The following is a 21,186-nucleotide window of genomic DNA, read 5'->3' as shown; positions in this document are numbered from 1 at the left end:
TTTATTTCTGTCTGCAGACTTTGATGACCGTGTTAGTGAGTGTGGTGATAAGAAACCTAGCTGAGCATCAAGGCAGTTGGCTAAAAATGGAAATGAATTAATTTCATAATATGAAATAAAATTACTTAGCATGCGGGGCTGGAGAGATGGATCGGTGGTTAAGAACACTGGCTGTTCTTCCAGTGGTCCTGAGTTCAATTCCCAGCAACCACATGGTGGCTCACAACCATCTGTAATGAGGTCTGACGCCCTCTTCTGGCCTGCAGACAGACATGCAGACTGAAAACACTGTACATAATAAACAAACACATAAACAAACAAATGACTTAGCATGCTCTGTTTCTAGGTGAAAGCTGTTGTCCTGGATCCAAGCAATGGCTTTAACATGGATAGAACCCTCATCAAAAGCGACGTGCAGAAACTTGTTAAGGTGATTGACAGTCCTCTTGTTTGAGGTTTTAAATACAATATTTGTGTTATCCGTCATTGTCTTCAGCAATGTTATAAAGGAAAACAAAGTGGTGGTATAAATAAATGAGGGGTTATTTTCTAGTAGAATAAAGTCTGGAGGTGCCTAGGTTGTTCCTGGCTTCCGTGGCTGTCGCTCTTGGCTTTCCCCCAAGTCACAGAATCATTGTCCTACCTCCTGAGGGGAGAAGGAGAAAGATGAAGGGAAAGGTAGTTGCTCCAGTCAGATCTGTTGTCACTTTCTACTCAAAACTAAGAGTTTCTCGGAACCTTTACTGTATGGTTATATTTACTGGCCAAGTGAGGTTGTAAGTGGCCCTAGGACACATAATGTGAACCTGTGGTTTTGTGTTAGTAGGGAAGGTGGGGCCTAGGTGTCAGGGCGAACATCGCCAGCCACAGTGTTCTGGTGAGATCCTGCTCGTTATCTAACATTGAGACTGTCAACAACTGCTGTATAATACACCTGTACTGTGGCGTTAAATAGTTCTGAATTAAGACCCGTAAAATGGATTCCATGTAATTATGTTAAAGTCAAAGCAAAAATTACCTTACTAAGCAAGTAAATGTGCTTGAAAACCTGTTTTTAGAACCCAGGAGGAGGACTTTAGATATCTGTAATGCCAGGTGTCTTAAGTTTGAGACTCCAATGTAGTTGCTTCCTCTGTATTTCCTAAAAGTTCAACATTGCTGTCTGTCCCAGCCTTAATGAACTTGTTTCCTTTCTTCATGCAAAGGAAGTGTGAGCTTCCCCAAACCTGTATGTGGCGATTTTATTAACTCGCAGAAATGGCAGGGGAAGGTTTCACTAATCCCCACCTTCTCTCACAACCTGAAGGAGAGACAGTAGGTCTATTGCAGACATGGTAGGGGTGGGGAAGAGATTTGGAAACCTAGAACTGGGGAGTGGGGTGTCTCATCAGAATGATGTTGCAGAAACTCCATGAGACCACAGGACAGCCTGAAGTTGGCCTTGGTGAACTTTAAGTGTGGTATAAATGCTGTCCTTAGCAATAGGGAAATGGCTGTGATATTCAGAAACTATGGGAGGTTACAGAGGAAACTCAAGGATTGGTCCAGGAAGCAGTTTTAGTTTTTTTCTCCCTAATTCAGCTGAGTTGGAAAGCCTCAAGTTCAGTATCCTTTTAATGTGGTACATGCACAACTTCTCACAGTACGTGGTGATCTTATTAATTGTTGCCTGTTTCTTCTCAGTTAAAAGCCACTGACTAAAGCCACCTTTGGATTTGTAAAGTCTACTGTAAGGTCACTTCCCCACCTGGGGACCTAGGTGAACAGACAGGCTGCTTAGTCCTGTCCTTTCCCTCCGTACTCCTAGGAGAGCAGGGCTGGTGGGGCTGGGGACGGTTCAGAGGGAGGGCTGCTGTCTGCCTTCCAGCAGCGGTGTGTGAAGGGCAGAGCCTGGATGGGAGAAGGCCAGGGAGGCCAGGTGAAAGGGAGGAGGATGGGTGATCATCCAAGTGTAGAGAGGGCATGCATCATTTACATGTGTGCTGGGAGAGGGGAGCAGAAGAAATCTAGAAATCGAGAAATTGTGTGAGGGGATGAGGGTAACTGAAGCAGAGTTTTATAAAATGTGACCTGCACCATCAGTAGGGTGTTAAGCAGACCCAAATAATATTCAGGATTTCTGGGAGAGTTATAGAATAGAGTACAAGTTTAAACTCACCAACACTTCAGGCATCTTGCCTTCAGCTAGACCTGGTAAAGAACTTACTGTGTTGATCGTGGAAGATGTAAACCCTGATGTCCTCAAGGAAGATTACAATAAAAGCGGTTGTCGCTGTTAGGAATATTTCCTAACGCGAGCTCCCTGCCAATGCAAAATTCCCAATCAAGCCAAATCAAAACAAGCCAAATTAAGAAATATCCAGGTTTAATGGGAGTTCTGCGCTCTTGGGTGGCCCCGAGGGGGGACGGGGAAGCCGAGCGCGGGAACTTGTCCCCCGGGAGAAAGGAAAAGGGACCACGTGTTCCTCTTTTGGGAACTTATTTAAATACCCTGGGGAGTCTCTGGGGGTGGGTCAGGACCTTGCCTGCTGGGATTTGGAGTCCAGACCAGGCCTGGGGTCTGGGATAGATGTGAGGGACTGGGGCCTATGCTCCCAACTTGACAGTCGCATGATCATCAGGACCACTGCTGTGATGTTTTTCTCTTTATTGTTTCTCTCCTCTCTCCCTCCCCTCTATGGCTTTTTTTTTTTTTTTTTTTTTTGTAGTTCTGGCTGAAGCTTGTGTAGGTCCTCCAGCTGCTGTTTCTTGAGTCGAGATGCTGGCATTGCAGGAGTATACCATAATGCTTTGCTCATTTTCTTTTCTTTTTGAAAATAACTTGGAAGAGCAAACCTCAGCCAACAGACTGCTTGCCTGGTATGCATAAAGCCCTGTGTTAGCTACCCAGGCATTCACTGCATGAAACCAGGTGTGGTAATCCGAGCAATGGCGAGGGAGTGGGGGCAAGAGGATTATAAATACAAAATCATCCTCGGCTACATAGTGAGTTTGAGACCAGCCTGGTCTATATGCCCTTTTTCTCAAAATCCAAAACATAAGCAAACAAATCACTTGAGTGTTTTGGAAAATATAGTAGAAGCATTCATGCGATGTTCTCTTCTAGCTTTGTGTGGCTCGACTGTTGGACAGTAAAAATCCATCCCTGGACACCATTAAGATGCAGGTCTACTTTGATATGAATTACACGAGTCGAGGTAACATAAACACTTATTTTCATGCATTTTAAAAGAGTTTTTTTTTGAAACATTGCATTCTGGGTAAGAAAGGGTTAACTTGTTGACAACAGAGTTAATTGTTTAATGAAATACATTTTTGTCGGTCTTGATATTTTCCATCTTTGATCTGTTAGGCAACCTTTTGTTATTATTAATAAAATATTTGAAACAGTTTACACAAAGAAAAAATTTGTTTGGGTCCAGTTTTAGAGCATTTGTATATGCTTTGTTGGCCATGTTGCGTTTGGACCACGGAGGCACATCATGGCAGAAATGTGAGTTTCATAATTGGGATGTGAAGGAGAAAAGGAGAGAGGGAAGTCCCCAGAGGGCAACCGCCAGTGACACCAGCACATGGGATCCCACCTCTTCAAGGTCCCACCATCTCCGACCCTTTAACATATGACCTCTGGAAAGCAGTTCACCATGTCTAAGAATATAATAGTGTTGGAACTCCAAATGAGAAAAATGCTCGTTGCCTTTAAGAATGCAAAGTCAATTTAAAACTGTTTATGTTTCCAAGTTTATCTATTTTAACCTTTTAACCTTTATGGAATAAATATGTAACAATTAGAAACTAAACCATTGAAGTTAAAATTCTTAATTTTTAGATTTTCTTAGTCTTGGTTTATTATTTTATAATATTTAAATTATATAATAATTATATAAAGCATTTTGTGGGAAATTTAACTTAGAAATTTATTTTATTATATTTATTATTTATATTTTCTATTTATATTTAAGGTATATATCAAAGAAATGTTAGAAATGGGGGAAAATAAACTTTTTTAATAATGCAGTCATGATTAATTTGGTGATTTATTTTTTTCTTTCTGAACAGTAAGTGTTCCGTTATAATAATATATAAAATAATATCTCTTACATTTTTGCTTATTAACAATGAAATTCCAAAGCAAAACATAACCATGGAATTAGAGAAACTTAATTCCTATTTTTACAGTTTGTAAAAGTTCTCAGTTGCTTTTATAGTGGAATTATAGATATGAATGTTGCCTTGTGATTGGGAGTGTTTACTAAGTTACATGAATTGTTATGGCAGTAAAGGTGGTCTCTAGCCACATCACAACACAGGAAATAAGAAGGATAAATTCTTTATGCATTTACTGGCAAGTTTGCTTTTGTCAGTCAGCTTAGCACAAGCAATGGTCACTGGAAAGAGAGAACCTCAATTGAGGAAATGACTCCATCATGTTGGCCTGTAGGCAAGTCTCAGGGTGTTTACTTGATTAATGACGGATGTGGGAGGGTCCAGCCTATTGTGGGTGGTACTATCCCTGGACTGAACAAGAAAGCAGGCTGAGCAAACCCCTAGGAGCAAGCCAGTATGCAGCTTCAGTTCCTGCTTCCAGGTTCCTGCCCTGGCTTCTCTCAGTGATGTGGAAGTGTAAGCTGAACAAACCCTTCCCTCCCAAGTTGCTTTTGGTCATGGTGTTTAGAGCAATAGAAACCCTAACTAAGACAATGCAGTATTGCATTATCAGTAATAGTAGTCAGAGGACATTTACTCAGGACTAAGATAAGTATAATTGAAGAAGAATATATAGACTACACATTTAAAGTTGTACTACATGTATTTACGTATTTCTGTGTGCTTACATTTATGTTTTGACAGAATACTCTATTGAAATTGCTGTGATAATGTTTCCTATTCAGGCTTCTTGATGGCCACTGTGTTTTATTTCACCATTATATCTTAAGAAGTCAGGGGTTAGGATTTAGCCCAGGGGAGTTCAAATCTAGCATTGAAGGTAGGACGTCAGGGGCTTTTGTTTTCATCAAATTGCCACACACTAACCAGTTTTTCTAAGTATCGAAGAAGTGAAATACTGTTATTTGCTATTTTAGAGGACTTTCTTGAAGAGCATCACCGGGTCTTGGAGTCCAGATTGGGTGCCGTTAGCAGAGAGATTACAGACAACAGAGCATGCGCTAGAGAAGAACTGGAGAGTCTCTACAGAAAGATCGTTAGTTATGTGTTACTGAGGTCTGGGCTGGGGTCCCCCACAGACATCAAGATTGTCAGGGAGGCAACAGGTAAAAGGGAGGAATGAACCCATATGCCCATTGTACTCGTGTATAGTCAGTGCATGTGTGTTTGTGCCTGTGTGGGCAGAGGCTTGTGCGCATATGTGTGCATGTGTGTGTAGAGGCCAAAGACTGACGCTGCCTTCCTCCATGCAGTCCGCTTTATTTACTAAGGCAGGGTTTCTCACTGAACCCAGAACTCTCCATTTAGTTCTGGCCAGGCTAGCTAGCCAGCTTGCCTCAGGGATCCCCAGGCTCCCCCTCTGATTCTGAGGTTCCTGGTCCGCTGTGCGCCTGCCCAGTATTGGCCCCTAGGGGTCCTGGGGATATAAACTCTGTTGTCACACTTGTGTGGCAAGCACTGGATCCACTGAGCATCTCCTTAGTCCCTGCCATTCTATTTTATAAAATATGCTAAAGATTGAAATTTCCTTCTTAGCTGAAAGAAAATCAGCACAGATAAGAAGTTCAAACGTACCCAGGTTCCTAGAAATGTTTAAGAATGTATGTGACTTGAGAGTAGAAGGGGGCTGTAAGGAGGGGGAGCAGAATCAAAGTGAGAACAAGAGGACAAAATATTCTGTTTTCTCTCACATATGGAATTAATATATGTATGACATGAATTTAAAGAGGGAACTGTCTGAGGGAAGCAGGAGGAGTGGAGAAGAGGGGCAGGGGAAGGTAATGGGGGTGTTAATATGGCCGAATATAATCATGGAACATGGACTCTGAAAATGTCATGATGAAACCCATTATTTTCTGTGGTGATAATGATGATGATGATGATGATGATGATAATTGTTTTAAAAAAACTTAGGAAAAACTACCACCACCACCAATAAACAAAGGCCTTATAGGCTGGAAAGGTGGCTCAGTGTTTAAGAATGTTTGCTGCTCTTCCAGAGGACCTGAGTTCAGTTCCCAGCATTGTCGTCAGGCAGCTCAGAGATTCAACACCCTCTTCTGGCCTTAGGAGCACTGGAACACATGATATACACTCACACGAAGACTCGCACTTAACACATGAAGAAAAATAAATCTTAAGCTACTCAGAGACTGGGCATGCCCGTGACCCTTCCACCTCACCGGGGGACATGGGCAGCATTGTCAGGGTACTGGGCTGATGGGGTGGTTGGGCCAGCTGGAAAGGAATGCTGCATATGATTGGAGGGCATTGAGTCTTGTGTCTGATTAGGATCTTGAAAGAGGAAATCTTTGTATTCTCAGGAAATGGTCATCCAATTTATACTTTAAAATGAGCATAGAGCTAGGCGTAGTAAGCCTGGCTGTAATCCCCAGCACTTAGGAGGTGGGGCACAGGAGAACCAAGAGTTCAAGGCCAGACTGAGCTAAGTGCTGAGTTGGAGGCCAGCCTGGTTACATGGGGCCCCCTCTCCTGACAAAAACAAAACAAGATATAATGTGGGACTAGGCAAGGTATCCAGCCTTCCTAGTACACTTTTCCATTATAATTTTAAATTAAAGATTTTTCTTCTCAGAACTTTAATTAGATTGTTTTCTTTTACCAACTGATTAGTTAATAAAGACAGAGACATGAGGCAATAACATTATTTCCAGCAGCCCAACCCTGGTGTATGGTAACTTTTGCTCTGCCTGCTTTTCCAGGTGTTATTGACTGTATAGTCACACGAGATAGGCACATCCTTCTTACAGTCTAAGCCCTGTTGCCTTTGTTCTACGCAATCTATTGCAGCTGCCCTGCAGAGTGTTTTTCCTCAGGCTGAGCTGGGGACATTTCTGACTCTTAGTAAGAAGGACAAAGAGCGCCAGCTGAAAGAGCTCACCATGATCGTAACTGGAATTCGGTTATTTAACAGAGACTGTGGGAAAGGCGGAGAAGGCATTGATGATCGTAAGTGCACGGTTTGGCTGATTCGGAAGGTTCTGTGCATTTAAGGCTTAGCTTCACAGTGGAGCAGACAGCACACACCAGACCACTGACACTCGGGAGGCAGAGGCAGGCGGATCTCTGTGAGTCCGAGGCCAGCCTGGTCTATAAAGCGAGTTCCAGAACAGCCAGGACGACACAGGGAAACCTTGTCTCGAAAAACAAAAGCAACAACAAAAACCTGTGATTCTCTTCTTCACACCAGCTAGTAGTTCCTAACCTTGCAGAGGCAGACGTGTTGTGTGCCAGGGAACTAGTGTAGGAAATCAGGCAGTGACGGGAATGAGCAGCGCAGGGGCCGCCACCCTCAACTCCGTGGAGTGTGATGTGCTGGCCAAAGGGAGGAAAACCGAATTAGAAGTTAAAATCACCTTGGGAAGAAAACTGGTGCTGGTGTATGGGTATGGGATGAAAAGACCAAAGAGGAGATATTTGATGATCTTCAAATTCAGGAACAACTTCTGTGTTGTTATATACATAATGCTCTTTTTATTTTTAGGCAGAATCTCACTGTGTAGCCTTGAATAGCCTGGAACTTGCTATATATGCCAGGCTTGCCTCTGGTTCCTAGAGATCCACCTGCCTCAGCCTCCCAAGAGCTGGGGTGAAAAGCTCACACCACCACACACAGCCCCATACTGCATTCTTTATTTGTAAGTTTGAAAATACTTAGGAAATATCTAATAAAGGATCTAATGGTAGAAGGAATTTCATATGAATTTAGACTTTTGCAGTTCCATTGATAAGGCTTTCCCATCTTTACCTAATCACAGATCCCTGGTCTAGCTAGCACCAGGGGAAGCCAGCCAGCCACCCTGCCTGCCCCCTTCCTCGCTGTGTTTGTGAGCTAGAGATTACTGAGTTATACCCCTAACCCAATGAGGGTATTATTGTTGTTTATTTTTTATTTTAAGACTTGTTGTACACTATCAAATTCTGGGGCTGGGGAGTTGACTCAGTGTCTTCTGCTCTTTCAGAGGACCAGGGTTTGGTTCCAGCAACCGTATGGTGGCTCAGAACCATTCCATGACATAGCAACTCCATTTCCATGGGATATGGCACCTGCTTCTGGCCCCCGTGGCCATGCTGCTCAGATGTATATAGACAGAATGCTCCTACACAGTAAATAAACATCAAAATTCCAAAAAATCAACTTCCCACCAGTCAGAGAGTGTCTTTTATTGCTAGACTTCTTTATATCCAGAGTACAGATAAGGCTCATACTTACATTTTAAATGTTATTTTTCTAAAGGAGCATGGCTAATACATGGCACCACAATTTACCTGAATTTTCTAGATTTTAGTGAGAAAAGTGGACCTGATTCTACTTTCTCTCATTATTCTGACACTGGTTTTTGTTTTGACAGGTTCTTTTCTGTATGGGGTGGGACCATGAAAAATCTGCCTCATTATTATCAATCTGATAAGGAAAATCTGACTCACTTTAGTCTTTAAAATGCAATTACTTTCTGATCTCCTTTTCCTTGATTCTTCCCCCACTCCCTCGTGCCTCTTCTCTCACACCCTGACAAACAGTGCCAGCCATTCTCCATGAAGCAATCCCAGCCACCACACAGCATATCGACTCCCAGCTTCAGATTGCTCAGGAACAGGCCTTTCGCTACACAGCCATCCTTGAGAAAGTAATGAAGAACCCGCTCATGGCCAAAGAGCTTGAGCCGTATATGTTAAAGGAAGCGCTGTACAACATTCGACAGTACGAGATCTTCCTTCAGACTGTTTTGGTGAGTTACTGTCACAAAGTCTGTCATTTTCCATATAACGCAGTCGCTTGAGAACGAGGTGACTCACGAGGGAGGTGACCTTAGGAAGGTTCATTGCCTTGGTGATTAAAATAGAAACAGCCAAGTTAGGATTGATCTTAGTGGAACTTACTTGGAAGAATTCTCTTTAGCACTTGATAGTATGATTAGAAACATGGTATAATTAAATAGTGATATGTGTGTTTGCAACACTTTTAATTCAGAGCATGTGTTTTACACACTGACAGGGAGTGGCTCTCACAACGTCACTGTCGTGGTTGGGAGCAGATAAGGCTTAACACGTGGCATTTATAGTGAAATGATAAAATATTAATACAGTATGCTGTCTTCACAGTCGGATGTGATTACTTGTGCTCAAGAAGTGGAAATGATGATAAAACAATTAGCAGCTCAACTGGAACAATTAAAAATGATAGTAAAATCAAAGACAGCTGTCCCAACATCACAAGTCTTTGTAAGTAGCTGCCATCCTCTTTGACACTGTTTGTTGAGACAGGCTCTCAGAGCAGCCCTAACTGACCTGGAACTTGCTATGTGGACCATGTTGGCTTCAAATTCACAACTATCCACCCACCTCTGTCCCTGGGTGCTGGGATGACGGGTGTGCACCACCACCCTCAGGAACTTTGGCTTTTTGTTTTGTTTTGTTTTGTTTGGTTTGGTTTGGTTTGGTTTGGTTTTGTTTGGTTTGGTTTGGTTTTTCAAGACAGGGTTTCTCTGTAGCTTTGGAGCCTGTCCTGGAACTAGCTCTTGTAGACCCACCTGCTTTTGCCTCCCAAGTGCTGGGATTAAAGGCGTGCATCACCACAGCCTGGCACTTTGACTTTTTTGAATGTATTTTTTTTTAAATTTTATTTATGATGGCAAAGGGGCATGCCACATGTGGAGGGCAGAGAGGGTCTCTACTTTCTTAGTGGGATCCTGGAACCACACTTGGGTTGTCAGGCTTGTGAGCGCGTTGACCCACTGAGTCATCTCACCTGCCTAAACTACTCCCCTGCGATCAAACCCAGCTGTGCACAAAGAGGCACGCACTCTAGTGCTGAGCTAATTCCTAGCCTTTGGGTTTTGCTGTTGCTTGTTTTCTGAGTCAGTACCCCACTCTGTAGCTCAGTAGATACCCCATGCTGTCCTCTACTGTGGATCCTCCTGTGCCCACATCCCGGGTGCCGGAATACAGGCGTGTGGCCACCATGGCAGGTGTAATTTCTTTAGGCTGAACATCCTTTTGAGTCCTATAAATCAGTTCAAAATTCCTTATAATTGTATTCCATTAGGATAATATCGTATACAATGTAGTAGTTTTATACAAGATGGTCCTGTTCTTAATGATTATGTCTTAGTAATAGCCTGCTGTTTGTTTGATGAGGGCAGTTGTTACTGAAGGAAATGATACTCTCTGGTAATAATGACCATAATATCTATGGCAACAGAAGCAGTCCATTGTAACATTGAAAGTGTGCTTATAGAGCTGAGATGGTAGCTTAATTGGTGCAGCCACACAAGCACCTGAGTTCAGATCCCCGGTACCACTGTGAACAAGCCAGGTGTGGTGCTGGGTAGACAGAGCCAGGAGGGTTTCTGGCCAATCAGTGAGCTCCAGGTTCAGCGAGCGATTCTGATAAATAGGACAGAGAGAGATTGGGGAAGATACCCACCACCAACCCCTGGCCTCTGCACACTGCCCCGCAGACAGGAGTAGGGAGAGAGGGAGGGGAGAAGGCAAAGAGAAAGAGGGAGGCAGAGAGAGATAGATAGGGAGGGAGGGAGACTGTGCTCATGTATCTGGCACAGAGCTGATAGCTTACATCTTAGCTGAAAGGAAGGTAACCCTTTATTCACTGTGCATCGGCTCTCTGGATAACAGCACCACACTATAGAACACTGCAGCCCTGCTCTGAACAGGGAGTGGCAAAGTGTGCGTGCGTTCCCATGGGTATAGACATTTGAGACTTTGATAACTTTCTGCAGTCACTGTCAACATTGCCTTTAAAATCAAACTTATGTGAGGCCTGGTTGATTTTCTGTTTGTTTGATAAGTCATTTGCTAACCTTTACCGTGAATAACAATTGTATTTCCCTGCTCCCTTGATGTGTGTGAGATGCACATGTATGTGCTCCTGGTTCTTTGGATTCGTCATTGGGCCACATAAATCAACTATAATGAGTCATTTGTGCTGCTTACTTTCTGAGTAAATACCTTTATAACAGCTATGGCAAATGAAAAACTTTGAAAGAAACACAGGTTTCCCTCCTCTTGACTCAGAAGCCTTCTCTAGTTTCATATAAAATTTTGACTTTATAAAAAATGATTTTTTCTGACTCATATTTAGTTTTCCGAATACAGTGATGACTCCGCCGTGCAGTTACGTTTTCAGTGTTTCTCTCTCTAGCCTATATTCATTGCACTGGCAAGCCTGTGGATGAGCTTCCAGGATGAGACGGTGTTGATTAGTGTCCTCAGCAATCTGACCACTAACCTGGAGCTGTTCCTGGGCACTCATGAGCTTCTCTTTCCCGAGAAGGTGATCCAGGGTCTTCTGGATGATGTCACTGTGAAAACTGACGTCTTTAGAATAAAGGAGCACATAGGTAAGGCACACTAACCATTATCTCCTCCTCTTTAAAGTTGCTGTTAGCTTCAAGTCACTCTTTTTGCTTTAAAACTTTTACTCTATAGCTTCCTGATAAAACCCTAAACATCATAATCGTGGAAGACTGGTGCTCATTATAGAAGATACGAAAAAAACAGACATTGTGACACACACAGTTAGTTTCTAGTGTGTAGGTGGTAGAGGCAGGAGGATCAGGAGTTCAAGTCCAGCCTAGGCTACACAGTAAGTTCAAGGCCAGCCTGCGCTACAAGAGACCCTATCTCAAAAAATGTGAAAAATATAGATATGGAAACTGAATATCTTGCTGTCCAGAAAATGCATCTTATTGTAGCCCTTCGTGCCTTGGCTCCGTGTGTTTATGCATTTGCATTTCTGAAGTACTGGCTTTGCAGTTGCATACTGAGAAACATTTTTGCCATAATTGTTGCAGATAAAGCTCCATATAGAGAATGTTATTTGCTACACATCTAGTATCAAGTTGAGATTTATGAACCAATTCATTTTATTCTTATAAAATTAATTGAGTTAATTTTAGGCCCTTTAAAAGACACATTTATTCTTATAGAAAGGTTGACATTATTGCCAATTACTAGTCAAACTTCTATCATTTCATCAATTTTTTACATTTTCTATTTTAGTTAAAGACAATCTAAAATTCACGAGAAGTGTTGAAGTAGGGGTTAGAACTTAATACTCACTTTTTTGCAGAAAAATGAAATTAGATAATTTACTAATTTCTCTTTCAAATTCTACTTTGGTAAAAGTAGAAAATAAGAATATCACAGTGACTCCCTTTCTTAAATTATTAGAAAACATAAAACCTGAAAGATGAATACCAGGATACCCTAAAATCCTCTAGTACCTGTTTTATTACTTATGTGACTTTGTTACAACAGCACGTCTAAGCAGATATAAAACGGAATTTAAAAGTTGAATTTAATTTACTTCAATTTAAAAGTTGAAGTAAGTTCACTGGAGGGTGTTCAGCTAAGCTGCAACTTCTTAGATTTAGAGATGTCATTTCCTACTGGAGTAAGAACTTTTTCTTCTTTAGAGGATTTGATCAGGTAATTCTCCAATGAATTGGGAGAACCAATATTTTTCTAAAAGAATTTAATTTTTACCTGCTCATCATTCCTAGAGATCTTAGGCATATCAGGATAAAACATTTATTTTTTTTTCCAAGTTAGACCTACTGTTAGTTGTAGATACAAGGTCAGGACAAACAGGACGTTGGCTGTTTAGGTCTGGAATCGGACATATTAGAACTATATGTGCGATTGTAAAAGTCAGGAATCTGGAAAATAGTTTTTCATGAAGATATCATTTGTATCTAATTTTTCATTTTAGTTGTCCACTTAGGTAAAGCAGCTGGTGTGACGAGCTGTCTGTAAAGTCAAGAGAACAGGCAGGAGAGACGCTCAGAGGTTGAGCACTCAGTGCTCTTGCAGAGGACCCAAGTAACGGCCTGCGTCTGTGGCACCAGGGGACCCCTGCACCTTTTTCTGTCTCTGGAGCAGCAGGCATGCATGCGGTGCACATCCATACATGTGTAGGCACTCACATATGCATGCAGCATAAAAGTAACTAGTTAAGAAAAAAAGTCTAAAGAACAAAATTTGTATACCCTTTCATCAAAGTCAAGCTAGTAAAAGACATCTTCTTCCTGTTGGGGATTTTCTCTACCATTTTGAGACACAGTCTAGTTATATAAGGACTATTCAAAGTGGTGTCTTGAAAGAAGAAGATCCTCTTGGTCACATAACAGTTCTTGCTGCTCATCTCCTTGGGTGATATACTGTGTGGCAGCAGGAAACATTGCATACCCTGACGAAGAGCTTTGGTCTGCTTTCCCTCAGCTGCAAAGCAGCTCTTTCTGAAAGGCCCAAGTTCTGCTTCCACATTCGCTCTAGCGAGTTCCTGACTCAGATGCGGACAGTCACTGGGGCATCCATGCTTGTTTACAGGAATGCCACCGCGATGAGTGGGACCAAGGGGAATTTGTCCATCAGAAACAGTGTAGATGATAGAAATGTGTAGAATGACCTTCTGCTGATTCATTTAGGAGATTGCATCTTCTCAAGGGATATAAGCCATTTCCTGTTCTCTTTCATTTTAGACGAAAGAGTACACGTGCCAGATTTCATAAAACTGGATTGGCTTTTTCCAGAAACAACAGCAAATTTTGATAAACTGGTAATTCAGTACCGTGGGTTTTGTGGCTACACGTTTGGTGCAACAGGCGGTCTTCTTCTCCCAGGTGCGTTGTTGGAGGTAACGGTCTGCCTTCGTGATTGATGTCGGTCCCGTACCGAGTACTTACTGTATCAGCCTGGTTGTCCTGTGAGACAGATGGGGAAGCAGGCAGGAGTTGTGGAGATGGTCCGGTTTCCTCACCCACGGAGCCTCCAGTATAATCTGGTGGATTCAGCAGAGGTTGTAAGAAATGGGTGGTGAGAGGTGTAACCGGTTGACTGTCCCTGACCTAAAATAATTCAGGCCAAAAGGATCTCTAATTGTGGATTTGGAAAAGGACATGTATTAGGGGATGGAACCCACATTTAAAAACAAAAACCAATCATGTTCCACAGACATTGTATACTGAGAGTGTACACTGATTTTAGTGTACCCAGATTTTTACTGTGATTTACCATGTTAATTTCCTGCTTGTAGCATCATGAAAGAATTCAAATTGTTTCTGATTTTGGATCATTTCACATTTCACATTTTATAGCAAAGAACTGTATGTATTTATGTATGTATGTAACACGGTTTCTGCAGTGCCTTGAAAAGGGGATGATTCATGTGTACTGCAGGAGTCCAGAAACATGGTTTAGCGGTGCTAAAAAGCATGTCTTTAGAAGAGTTAACTGAAAAAGGTATACTTATTTAACTAATGTGTTCACTTAAAAATGTTCTTGATCTCTTTGCAGCTACCCTCCATGTATATATATGTGTATATATATATGTATATATATAAAACATGAAATTATATTTCCAAAATAAATAGTAAATTCAATATAGAGGCATTTCATTATTATTCAAAAAGTGTTGTGTGAGGTGAGAATGACAAAAAGCCACTAGGGCTGTGTTATAGTTTGCTCTAGTTTTCCACATGTGTAGGAAGAGGAACCCTCAATGAAAGAATTGCCTCCGTCATGTTGGCCTCGGGACATGTCTGAGAGGCCTCCTAACTAACATAGGAGGGCCCGACCAACTGTGGACAGTAGCATTTCTAGGCTTGGGGTCTGTAAGAGAGGCAGCAGCAGAAGTCATAGAGAGCATGCCAGCAAGCAGGGTTCCTCCATGGCTCTTTGCTTCAGTTCCTGCCTCTAGATTCCTGCTTGAGTTCCTACCTTGCTTCCTTCAGTGATGGACTTGTGAGCTTGTAAACTGAAATGAACCATTTCCTTCCCCGAGCTGGTACCAGCCCGTGTTGTATCATAGCAACAGAAAACAAACCAGGACAGACTACAGCACAAGCAATTGGAAAGAACTGCCCAATATTTACTTTGTTCCATTAACCTCATCCTTTTTCTTGATCTCTTTCTTATTTTTCTGTTTTATAGTTGGCCATTGTTTTTGTCACAGAATTTCTGGAATTCTATGCTTGCATGGTAGAGAGAATAAAGTAGCTTATACTTTATGTTGTTGTGAGGAACAAACACACTAGAAACATGGCAGTGAGGTAGAGACAGACAATCTACCAGCTGTGTTAGTAATAAAGAGAAACAGGAATGTAGAGGGCTGTCAGGCTATGTGTCTCAGAGTCCTCCCTGAATACATCAGTGCTGGTCCTTTTGCCTCCTCTTGCTGTGTTATCTCTGCTTACTGCACCATTGCCTAGGCGCCAGCAGCTGCTCACTCAGAGGTGAATGTCTTTTACTTGGTGGAATGTCTTTTACTGTTTGGGAATGCAGACAATATGGCTGACACCCAGTGCGATACTGGCTCACCGTGCTGTCACATTTGTCCTTCCCAGATGACTTCATGTCTTTCTCTCGATCACTCTACCCCAACTCATTCTCTATTCGTTCATTTTACTAAGCCTTCCATCATTACCATTTTTTAAAATACCAATCTCCTACTCTTTTGTTTTATTATGCATTTAATTTTCTTGCTTGCTTTATTTTTCAGTTAGTTATTCCCATATCACAGGTCATTCTTTGACCTTTGATATATTTGTGATTTGTTGTGAGTAGGTACTTGTTTTTCTACTGTATCTCTCTTTTCCAAGAAGAGGGTCAACAACCATTTGTTGGAAAAGTAAATGAGAAAGTAAATAAGACCATTTCCTGTATACTTTCCACATGGCATTTGGATATGTAATAATCCATAGTCTTTTTATAGAGGAAAATATACAAATCTACACTGAGGAACAGATGCCATACTTTTGTAGTTCTTATAGAGCAATTTTGGAAACAGTATACTAGGTCCTGAGGACCTGGCCTAGTGGGTAAGAAGAGCTGGGGGCTGAGGACATGGCTAGTGGGTAAGCTGAGCAGCAGTGAAAGACCTAAGTTCAAATTCCTAGAATCCACATTAAAAAGCTAGCTTTGACTGTGACTGTACACAGTCCTATAACCTTGGCACGGAGCCAGCCAGGGCACAGAAACAGATAGCTGGGGCTTGTAGTCTGCCAGCCCAACTCCAGATTTAATGAGAGAACTTGTCTCAGAGGAATATTGGGTGGAGAATGATAGAGAAGGACCCCAGATGTTCCCTCCTCCTTCTCCTCCTTCTCTTCCTCCTCTTCCTCCTCTTTTTCTTCTTCTTTGGAAACAAGGTCTTTCTATTTAGTTCTGGCAGTCCTGGAACTCACTATGTAGACTATGATGGCCTCAAACTCACAGAAATCCTGCCTTGCCTTCTGGGTTCTATTATTAAAGGTGTGCACCACCACACTCAGCCAGATGTCTTCTTGTCTCCACTAGCCCCGTACACATCTCCACATATGTATGCACATACACCACACACACTCTCTCTTGTATACACACACCACTGCTTTAGTGTGGGCTCTCTGCAAACACCAGGGCCAGCAGGTCACCATGCATGTGAGACAAGGAAATCCAATTCATCGCGACTCGGTGGCCAGTTTGGGTTCAAACTTCTAGTGTCTGACATGGGACAGTTTATCTTTGACATATTGAAGTATAGTACACTTTGGAAGAAAGTTTCCTGGTGACAGTTATCACCAGGAAACTATCACCAGTAAAGCTAAAGCTGTGACTACATTGGAACTCTTTTGCAAAGTGCTTGTGACCACTTCCATAAAGGTGGATTCTGTTGACTGAGAAGCAGTGCTCAGGATACAGGTCTAGAGAGGAAGGGTTTTGGAGAAACATCACAGTCTGGGGATTCAGATGTGTCTTGGCCCTACAGACAGCACAGATCACCAGGCTAGTAACTATGTCCATTCCCAGCCTTCTGAGTGGAAACAGGGGTACATGTCCCCTATTGAAGAGGCAGCCCTTTGTGTTTAACATTTCTGGTTTCCCTAGTGATTGTCTGTGAGCCGAAGGACCTCATGTTTTCTACACTTTAGTAATCAGATTAATTTAAGTAGGTTTATAAATTTTGTCAAACAGACTAAATGGTTTTCATAAGATTTTTTACACATATTTCATCTGTATAGGAAGGTTGTTATATAAAACTCAGTTTTTAAAGAGTTATTTGTGTTTTTTATTTGTACGTGTGTGTTTTGCCGTGTAAGCAAAGGCAGCATGTGTGTGGCACCTTTGGTGCTGAGGAGAGGATCTGGAGTGACAGTCATGAGTCCTCTGAAAGGATGCTGTGCACCAAACTCAGGACCAAGCCGTCTCTCCATGCCCTAATTTATTTTATTTTTAAATCATGTGTATATGCACATGTCCATCTGGTGCTATGTACATGTGAGTGCAGGGACTGTGGAGGCCAGAAGGCACGGAATCTCTGAGGACTGGCGTTACGGGAGATCACGAGCCTATAGATGAAGGTGCTGGGAGCCTAATTTGAGTCTGTGCAAGAGTTCTTTTTAATTTTACTTCTCTGCCATCTCTCCAGACACATATACTTTTTTTTTTGAGACAGCCCTGGCTGTCCTGGAACTCACTCTGTAGACCAGGCTGGCCTCTAACTCACAAAAATCCACCTGCCCCTGCCTCCTGAGTGCTGGGATTAAAGGTATACACTACCACTGCCTGGTCATAAAATATATTTTAACTGGGGCTGGAGAGATGGCTCAGAGGTTAAGAGCACTGGCTGCTCTTCCAGAGGTCCTGAGTTCAATTCCCAGCAGCCACATGGTGGCTCACAGCCATCTGTAATGAGATCTGGTGCTCTCATCTGGCCTGCAAGTATACATGCAAGCAGAACACTGTATATGTAATAAATAAATCTTTTAAAATATATATATATATATATATATTAACCTTAAAAATAAAGTATATACTTTAATATGAACTTACATATTTCTCATTTAATAACATTTTAACAAAACAAGGATGGAAGTGACATGTTAAAATGGAGCATGTGGGATGGACGTGTAGCTCAGTGGTAGAGTATTGGTTAGCATTTGGAAGGCTCTGGGTGAATTGCCAACACCACCGAAACAATCCAAAACCACAGCAACATTGGTCCTATGGCTTATCACAAAAAGATGCCTAGTCAGGTTGCTGTTCTTAATTTTCACAGGAAATCCAACCATTGGAATTTTGAAATATAAAGAAAAATACTACACTTTCAACAGCAGAGATGCTGCGTATTCGTTCGCAGAAAATCCTGAACATTACATTAACCTGATTAAAGAAAAAGCCAAAAAGAATGCAGAGCTAATTCAGCTACTCGAGCTTCATCAACAGTTTGAAACTCTCATACCATACTCTCAGGTAAACGTGGTAAACACTTGCAGCTACCTGGGCTTGTAATTTCGGACTCAATTAAAGCGGTGTCTCAGTATTGTTTGTGTATTTCTTCTGACAGGGAAGTTCAGCATCTTTTTGTTTTTCCTGTTGATGTTTGGGGTGTGTGGGGGTTGGGTGCCCACGTGCATGCTGCATATACATGTTTGTTCTGTTTATCTTTGGGGTGTTTGGGGTACACCCACATGTGTGCTGCATGCCCATGTCTGTTCTGTTGATCTTTGGGGTGTGTTTGGGACACCCACATGTGTGTTGCATGTACATGCAGAAGCAGGAGATGGAATCAGGTCTTCCTCTCTCATGATTGACCTTGCTTTTGAGACAGTGGTTCTTTGAACCAAAGTTCACTGTTCCAGCAAGGCTTACTGGCCACTACTAAGCTCCGGCCATCTACCGGTCTCTGCCCCACATGTTGGGGTTATGGCAGTATGGCCTTGCCCACCTTTTATGTAAGTCTGGGAACTGGAACGCAGGCCCTCTGGCTTTCACCCACTTGATACCACTTAAGGGTGCAAGAGGTGCCTCGTTAGCGCAGTAGGTAGCGCGTCAGTCTCATAAGGGTGCAAGAGTGAGATCATTTTCTCTGCCAATTAAAGAATTAAAAGGTAGGGAAGAAGTATTATCAGAGGTCATGGGGAGCCTGAGCAGAGCCATCATGTGATACCCAGGAAATCAAGGTTCCCTTGTGGGGCTTTTGATCTCATTAAGACAAGAATTAAAGTTAGTCGTGGTGGCACACATCTTTAATCCTGACCCTCACAAGGCAGAGGCAGGCAGATAGATCTCCATGAGTTGAAGTCAGCCTGATTTGCCTGCTGAGTTCCAGGTTAGTCAGGCTATGCAGTGTGACATCACCTTAAACAAACCACTAAACACAATTATATGTCTGAATTAAAAATGGATGCAAGGGACAGAGACGACGGCTCAGTGGTTAAGAGCACTGACTACACTTTCAGAGAAATTGGGTTTGGTTCCCAGCACCCCTATGATATTTCACATCCATCTAGAACTTCCGCTCCAGGGGATCCAGAACCTTTTTTGGCTTCTGCAGGCATCAAGTATACATACATAGACATACATGCAGGCACAACAGGCAAAAATATTTGGGCTGGTGAGATGGCTTACCAGGTAAAGGTGTCTGCTATCAAAGCCTGACAACCAAAGGCACAGTTTTTGAAGGGTGTGCTTTTGTGTATTTAGGAATTCATAGGTAACAAATTTAATGAGGAAGAGGCCATGAATTTGAAAAAGAGCAAGGAGGAGTACATGGGAGGGGTTCAGGGTGGAAAGGGATAATGATGTAATTATATCTCAAAAATAAAAGGAATACTTTTTTTTTGTTTTGTTTTTCGAGACAGGGTTTCCCTGTAGTTTCTAGAGCCTGTCCCGGAACTAGCTCTTGTAGACCAGGCTGGCCTCGAACTCAGAGATCCGCCTGCCTCTGCCTCCCGAGTGCTGGGATTAAAGGCGTGCGCCACCACCGCCCGGCAAAAGGAATACTTTTTATTAGGAAAAATAATTTAGTAATCACTTGACAAAGTAAAAATTTATTTCTTGTAAACTGAGTAGATTAGCTGTAAGGGGAAACTCTGTCTCATATATATACACACACGCACACACACATGTGTGTGTATTTTATATGATTATTTGCATTTATTTTTTAACTTAGAGGTGTTTATTAGATATATCTCTGATGTGGGATTCCCCTCTGTGTGCTGTGAATATGTTTTATTACCATTGGTTATTAAACAGGCCACTTTGGCCTGTGGTGGGGCAGAATATATCAAGATGGGAAACCCAAGGAGCCATAGGGGAGGAAAGAAGGCTGAGTCAGGCAGATGTCATGTAGCCGCCCAAGGAGCAAGAGCCTCGGGGTAAAATAGAGAGTAATAGAAATGGGTTAATTTAAGATTTAAGAGTTAGTTAATAGGAAACCTGAGCTAATAGACCAAAGATTATGTAATATTAAGTCTCAGAGTGGTTATTTCATAAGCGGCTGCAGGAGATAGTGAGCAGGACCTGGTGGGTGGAGAGAAACCAGTCAGGGGGACTGGTGGAAGGGAGAATATTTGCAGGTGCATATCTCTGTCACTTCTGATTGATATTTAATATTTTATAGTGTGCTTTTTACCAGTTTTCACAGCTGTATTGAAGTATTGTTGAAAAATCAAACCTGTACACATTTAGTTGAGTTGCCTGAGCTCAATCCTGCCTCCTAAACTCAGCAAGCCCTTTTGGGTCTGTCTGGAATCCTCAGCTGACATCTTTTTTTTCTTTTATTGAAAATAGATGTTTTCACACAATATCCTCTGATTATGGTTTATCTTCCCCCAACGCTTCCCATCCACCTGTCTTCACCTCTCCTCCCATCCAAATCAACAGGTAAAACAAACCTAACACATTGGAGTTGGGTAAGACAAAAGGAAGGAAAAGAGCCCAAGAAAAGGCACAAGATTCAGAGAACTACTCATTCGCACACTCAGGAATCTCATACAAACACTAAACTGGAAGCCATAAAATATACAAAGAGGACCCGGTGCAGACCCATGCAGGCCCTGTGCATGCTGTCTCTGTAGGAAAATTTTTCTTCAGGCTACCAGCTCACAAAAGACAACATAGAGACTTATTACTAATTATGAAAGCTTGGTTAATAGCTTAGGCTTGTTTCTAACTAGCACTTAGAACTTAAATTAATCTATATCATTTAATCTATGT

General features: G+C 42.1%; 1 protein-coding gene across 2 annotated transcripts in view; it reads left to right on the top strand.

Moving 5' to 3' along the window:
* Cfap206 (cilia and flagella associated protein 206) overlaps nucleotides 1-21,186 on the top strand; it is a 46,830-nt gene that overhangs the window by 2,159 nt on the left and 23,485 nt on the right. For both annotated transcript variants that reach the window (XM_038348246.1, XM_038348247.1), the window contains exons 3-11: nucleotides 347-430; nucleotides 3,107-3,197; nucleotides 5,085-5,273; nucleotides 6,979-7,137; nucleotides 8,710-8,918; nucleotides 9,292-9,411; nucleotides 11,351-11,549; nucleotides 13,692-13,832; nucleotides 18,245-18,438. In XM_038348246.1, coding sequence (XP_038204174.1) covers nucleotides 347-430; nucleotides 3,107-3,197; nucleotides 5,085-5,273; nucleotides 6,979-7,137; nucleotides 8,710-8,918; nucleotides 9,292-9,411; nucleotides 11,351-11,549; nucleotides 13,692-13,832; nucleotides 18,245-18,438 — 1,386 coding nt within the window. The remainder of the gene's footprint in view (nucleotides 1-346; nucleotides 431-3,106; nucleotides 3,198-5,084; nucleotides 5,274-6,978; nucleotides 7,138-8,709; nucleotides 8,919-9,291; nucleotides 9,412-11,350; nucleotides 11,550-13,691; nucleotides 13,833-18,244; nucleotides 18,439-21,186) is intronic.

This window comes from Arvicola amphibius, chromosome 11 (assembly GCF_903992535.2).
Source record: "Arvicola amphibius chromosome 11, mArvAmp1.2, whole genome shotgun sequence".
Lineage (NCBI taxonomy): Eukaryota > Metazoa > Chordata > Mammalia > Rodentia > Cricetidae > Arvicola > Arvicola amphibius.
This window is presented reverse-complemented; position numbering and strand designations above follow the sequence as displayed.